The sequence below is a fragment of the Stegostoma tigrinum genome, chromosome 48, assembly GCF_030684315.1.
Source record: "Stegostoma tigrinum isolate sSteTig4 chromosome 48, sSteTig4.hap1, whole genome shotgun sequence".
In the NCBI taxonomy this organism is placed as follows: domain Eukaryota; kingdom Metazoa; phylum Chordata; class Chondrichthyes; order Orectolobiformes; family Stegostomatidae; genus Stegostoma; species Stegostoma tigrinum.
The window spans coordinates 4444418-4450963 of record NC_081401.1 but is presented as its reverse complement, the minus strand read 5'-3'; the positions used below and the strand labels follow the sequence as shown (position 1 = coordinate 4450963).

General features: G+C 39.3%; 1 protein-coding gene across 1 annotated transcript; it reads right to left on the bottom strand.

Moving 5' to 3' along the window:
• Positions 1-3356: 3356 nt before the first annotated feature.
• LOC132207472 (probable G-protein coupled receptor 139) lies at positions 3357-4253 on the bottom strand. The gene has a single exon (XM_059643113.1). It carries the CDS (start codon positions 4251-4253, stop codon positions 3357-3359), a length of 897 nt encoding a protein of 298 aa, XP_059499096.1.
• Positions 4254-6546: the final 2293 nt, after the last annotated feature.

The window sequence follows — 6546 nt, the reverse complement described above, 5'->3', positions numbered from 1 at the left end:
ATGATGACAGCAGGTCAGTTCAGAAAGATATTATAAACAATTGTAAACGTTTACACCAAGATCACATGACACAAATGTAAAACTTATCCTGATAGAACCCATCATTATTCATTCTGCACTTGAGGGCCTACATGGGGTTAAAACATTTTGTTCATCAAAAAGAAACAAAAATACAAAAGAAAAGTTGGCGAACATGTTCAAAACAAATTACATGATACTCAATGCAAGTATTTTCGACGGAGCTACTACTCTTTTGGCTGACTTTAGTTGATTTGATTGTCGCCTGCTATTGAGCCTCCCTCGCACCCCTTGTCAACATTCATACACCTTATTGAACAAGAAGCCGTTTTTCTTTTTATTGAAAATATTCAAGTACTCTGTTTGAACCATAGTTTCAAGAAAAGTGTTGAAAAGACAAAAAAAAAACACATCCGAGAGGAATAACCACCCCCTACTCCATGTTACCTGTGCGAGTTTTAAACTGTGGCTCCCAGATTCATCCTGACGTGTAAACTCTCTATCTACATGTTGGTGCCATCGTGTTTGGTAAGAAAAGATACGAGTATTGGAGGTGGCGGATGGGTGCTAATGCAAAGTGTTGATCTGCCCTGGATCACATCAGACTCCCTGCGCTGACTCATGCAGGAAAGAGCAGCAGAGCCCATTGCACCTATGACTTCGGTATCAGAGATTTTGGACAGAAAATGGTGATGGGTTAGCTGTTCATTCATGGCTGCATTCCTAGCCTCTGACCCCGCGCTGTGCTTCATCGCCTGAGGTCTAGGAATGGCACTGACCAAAATGCAAATATTATCAAACCTGCTACTGACCTTATGTTGGTGGGACGATAGTTAATGAAGTGCCTGAGGATCGGTGGTCTTAGGACACACCTTTGTGGAAATCTGCAATGACGTTCTGGATCTAAAATGCGCCATTTCTAACAAAAATAACAATCCTCGCTTGTGCTATGGATGACTCCAACCAGCAAAGTACATTCTTTCGATTCCTGCATTTTATAGCACTGGGCAGGACCACATTGATCAAATGCTGCATTCTTGTCAAGGGCCATCTTTCCAAAATCTGTTTCCTTGTTTGTCACTTTTGGTAAAGTTTGCACAAGGTGAACAATTATACCAAGAAACAAGGAGTCCGAGCATCACCCCGCCCGAGATTTGAAAAGATAATCATCCTTTTACAAGTGTCCCTTCACAACAATATCAACGACAATACATTCATATCGTCTGAAATCGACATATTTTCAACTACTCCTGGATTTTTTTTCATATTATAATGGTCCTAATCTTTCATCAGATAAACTTATTTGCTATTTTTTATGCAACACCTGAAAATCTTGTAACGTTATCACAGGCCCACTACTTGCATGCTGATCTCGTGTCTCATTTCAAGCCTGATTTCTTTTACATATATTTCTAGGTGCTGTGCAGTGATGAATTCTCAATGTTTGTCTCAGCCTGGCCATCTTGTTTTACTTTGCCAAAAATGTTCTTTTTTCCAATGGCGCCCTAGGCCTGGCTGCCCCTTTCGCTCCTTCTGTGGGACAATGCTTAGTCTGAATTTACTGAATATCCCTTTTCAATGTATCACGCTGCACTTGATTTATTTTCACATCTGTGTGCCAACATTTTGTTAAATCATTGATTAGATTTAAAAAGTTGGCTTTGCAGCAAAAGAGTACTGCAACTGCTGTTTTATCTCTACTATTTTCGACAACTAGTTTAAAACGGTGTGATCAGCATTGTCAAAAAGCTGCCAATCAGCACTATGCCCATATGCCCAGCTGGAATTAACCATCTAAACCACGCAGCTCGACAGTCTTGCTGTGTTTGCAACAAATTTGCAATCTCAATTACTGCTGCCTTAATACTCTGTACTTAATTTTGGAGTGGTTAGAATCTCCTATGCTTTCTATTTCTTGCAGATCAGCCAGTTCTTCACTTGGAAACTTCCCTCTGATGTTTTGGGGATCTATGATGTGTTGCCAACCTTTTGTTGTCTTTCTTTTTTCACTCCTGTGGTAAATTCACGAAGCCTCATTTTCAATTCATCCTTTTGAGAGAGGGAGGACACAGCTGATACTCTCAAGATCCAGGTAATATTCTGGGGACCTAGATTCCTGTACTTTCACAGTAGGTGGTGGAGTGGAAATTCTTTTAAAATCTGAAATTAAGACTTGCATAATGATCATGAATTCGTTATCGATTGCTGTAAAATCCCATCACGTTGAATGATGGGATTAAGTGAATGAAACTGCTATCACTCTGGGCTTCCAGTGTCACCCTCATCCTTTGAATGGACAGCAAAAACTTGCCAGTGAAGAAACGTAGACCACCTGACATGGCAACTAATGACCAATGGGTGACCATGTTTCAGATGCTTCTTCGATCTGAGCATCTTCATAAAATTTGGTCAGTGCCTCACAAACTTCTCTTGTCATATGTGTTAAGTATGAGGAAACAACATGTTAACAAACCGACACATTTCATTTGTTAATGAATATGTAAAGCAGATGCAAATTTGCAAACGATGCCTATTATAAATGGAGGAGTTCCCAAATTAAACTCCTGAATAAAAATGAGCTATTTTGGAATAGTTTGACATAATCTAAATAGTTTGTGCAGAACGCTAACCTGGAAGCAAATGTGGGAAACAGTGTCTTTTCAGATTGCGAATATTTAGTCAAGATTTCCTTTTGCAGTGTCTTAAACCATAATGTACTTAAAAAAATCCTGTGCATTTCTTATGGGCATACAATCAAATCAATCTTCATCGTTTGTTCATAAATAACAAAAAAAATCCCTGGGATTTAAACTGCATATGATATTTGCTTGTCTCCGAAATCACACCGATAACGAGAAGGTCGCATCAACCTTTTAAATATTGAGTTTAGACCTTGTATTCAGGGATGTCATTTTGCTTACATCAAAACAATACCTTTGTTCTCGTCTATGAATGAAAATAGCCCGAATGAGTAAGTCTGACTCGGTCAGTTTAAAGTCAGACACTGATTTAAGAAGGCACCTTATATCAATTATTTAAAGCAATATCAATCATCCAGTAGTTGGAAATTACATTTCTCACGAATTAGTCTATTTTGCACTAAAGGTAAGCAATGCATATTCGTGGCCTTAAACAATTGCAAGCTGCACAAATAGCAATGGCAACTGCAACACAAAAAGTGGCCAAACATTGGTGTCAAAGTTTTCATTTAATTGAGGACGAAACCGGAAAACAATTCTCATCAACAATTGGAAACTTACGTTCAGCAAACCTGCTCCATTTTACCAAATATAAAAGAGTCTAACTGCTACTCAAATTAGCGATTTCTTTTTTTTTTATTAGTTGTGGCAATAATTACGGACCAGAGTCAATGGATGTTGTAACATATGGTATAACTGCTGCCGGAATCTCCTCTGAGTCACTGCATAAATAAATGTGTTTGTGCAGCAACTCAATAGCTGAAGCATATTTGCACTTTCTTGAAAAATAAATTTTGGATCACTTAAACCTTGAGGTTTATATTCATTTATGAATCTCTCAAAAAAGAACTGCACAACATATGTGGTCCATAAGAGAACAAAACTTCCAGATATAGAGAAAAGTAAGACAATGGATTTTCTCCTGTTCTCCATCTCTGTGTCATTCTGATTGTTTCCCTTTGTTTGAGCTCGGAGCCGCCTGCGGGCTCGACTCGCTATGAGAACGTGTCTGACGGTCACAGCATTGAGGAAAAGTATCAGAAAGAATGGGAGGCACGGAGTTAAAATACGATCAGTCCATTGGAATGTTGCCCATATTGGTGAAGTGTAACGGATCTCCTTCAGTCTGCAATACCATGGAACATTATTTATTATGAGTATTGGCTCATGCATAAAATACCACGGTATATTCTTCAGGCAGCCTAATCCACAGACTATTCCGATCACTACAGCTGCCATTTTTTCAGTGCAGTATTTCATTTTCAGCTTCTGACAACAAATGGCCACAAATCGATCAAAGGTGAAGGAAACTGTTAACCAGACGGAGATGTCCCTTGTTGCATAAATCAATGAAATGCTGATGCAGCATATCGGAGTAATGGACAGGAAACTACCTGGAAAGTAAATTGCTGGAATGCGGTTCAAAAGTACGGCAGTGATAATGACCAAGAGATCCGAGGCGACCATGGAAATCAGGTATCGAGTAATACATTTGGACAGGCCGCAAGTTCCACACAATAGGATCACAACTGCCATTAAATTAACTGTAATAAGAAGGGAATGAGAAAGTGGGAGAGAGAGAGAGAGAGAGATTTCTTCATGCCTATATCTTTGAGGTGATGTATGAGCTTTCCAGAGGGAAGGGACCGAGTACTGAAATGAATTGATTTGGATTTCATGCTAGAAGGTCAGAGATCACAAATATTTAGAACATAGAACATTACAGCGCAGTACAGGCACTTCGGCGCTCAATGTTGTGTCGATCTGAGAAACCAATCTGAAGCTGATCTCGCCTACACGATTCAGTGATCATCCATATGTTTTTTCAATGACCATTTCAATGCCCTTAAATTTGGCGAGGCTACTACTATTGCAGGCAGACCATTCCATGCCCTTACTACTCTCTGAGTAAAGAACCTATCTCTGATAACTCATCTTCTGGTGGCAGCATGGTGGCTCAGTGGTTAACAATGCTGCCTCAACCACCAGGGACCCACGTTCAATACCACCCTGTGGCAACTATCTGCGTGGAGTTTGCACATTTTCCTGTCTCTGTGTGGGTTTCCCCCAAGTGCTCTGGTTCCCTCCCACAGTCCAAAGATGTGCATGCTCGGTGGATTGGTCACACTAAATTATCCATAGTGTTCAGGGATGCGTAGATTAAATGGGTTATCACACAATGGGTCTGAGCAGGATGCTTTGAGGTTTGGTGTGGACTGATTGGGCCAAAGGGCGTGTTTCCACACTGCAGGGATTCCATGTTTTTTTTAATATTTAAAAGGCACTAGATGTGTTGGCGACGACACCAACAATACTTATTCTGAAATACGCTGCCTAAAGTATGAAAAGAACTTCTCACTGTTCCTCACAAGAATCCTTAACTCCCTTCCTAACGTTTTGGTTGGAAGAAGAGTTGAATTCTGCATCGAAAAAAGGGATATTCAATGGAGGAAGGTTCCATCTTCATTGCTGAAAATTAAGTTAATCTTTTGATACATCGGTTACTTGACGGCTCAAGTCATACCTCTCAGGTCAAAAACATTGCTGTTTGAAATGAAATGACTCATATTAAATAAAATACACCTAATTAAGCACAGGAGGTTTTCACAGAAACCTGTGGGCATCACATTACAGATATAGACTGAAGCTCAGTCTGATTTATAAGAAAATCCCACACTGATAATTTACTTTTCCTTCACGTATTCACTTTTAACTATCATGCAATTTATATCACATGCTCATCAATTTCGTTACTTCACAAATCAATGTGTCTGTTATTAATTAGCAAATTATGTAATGAAAACATTGTTGCATAATACTTCTGAGATATTCAACAAAATTAGAGACAAGATTTCCGAAATCAAATGAATTAGATACCCTATGGATGGAATTGCAAGTGAAACACCAGTTACATTAGATAATCATATGTATTAATCATTTTTTTCCTGGTGTGCATACAAATCAGCTCCAAAATCTTTCTTTACATCATGCTCTGTAGGAGTAGATTTTTCCCCCCAGAATATCCTTCATGCTGGTAAGCCACTTGTTTCTGCATTTGATGCAATGCGTCTGTGGCATCGTTCATTGCAGCATCACAGGTATCAATACTTTGTTTTTTTTCAGGGATTTAACTGGGCAATCCAGCCACTCCAGCCTTGCCTGAAGGCACAATACATGTTTTCATTTCTTGTAACTTAGGTTATGTTGTAGAACAGAGGAATTTATGGGTACAGGTACAGAAGACTTTGAAGTTTGCATCACATTCAGTGAGAGTGGTTAAAAAAGTGTTTAGCATCTTTGCTTTCATTGATCAGTAATTCAATATAAGATTTGGGAAATCATTTTGAGGTTCTACCGGACATTGGTCAACCTCTTCTGGAATGATGTGTGCCGCTCTGGTCGCCCAGTTACATGGAAAGTTTGACTTATAAGGAAAGGCAGAATACATTGGGACTTTTTCACTGGAGGTTAAGAGTTTGAGAGGTGACATTATCCAAGTGTACAGAATCAAGAAGGGGATAGTTAAGCTAAATGGAAAGTCCTTTTCCCTGATGGGGATTTCAAGACTAGGGAATTTCACTTTTAAGGTGACAGGAGAGATAATGAAACAAGAAATGAGTGCAAATTGTTGTACAGAGACTGGTTCACGTGTGGATCGAATTTTCTGGGGTAGTGATGGATCTCGGTCAATTTCCAAGTTCAAAGAGATTTGGATACGAACCTGAATAGGCAGGGTTTGGACAGATAAATGTCAGGAGCAAGCAGCTGGGCTAGTTGACTTCGAGATTATGTTCAGTTCAAATTCGTTAGATCAAAGGGTTTGTTTCTG

Bases quoted from the DNA above. Each gene is read 5' to 3' on its own strand.
- LOC132207472 (XM_059643113.1), bottom strand. From the start codon at position 4,253: ATGGCAGTTGTGATCCTATTGTGTGGAACTTGCGGCCTGTCCAAATGT.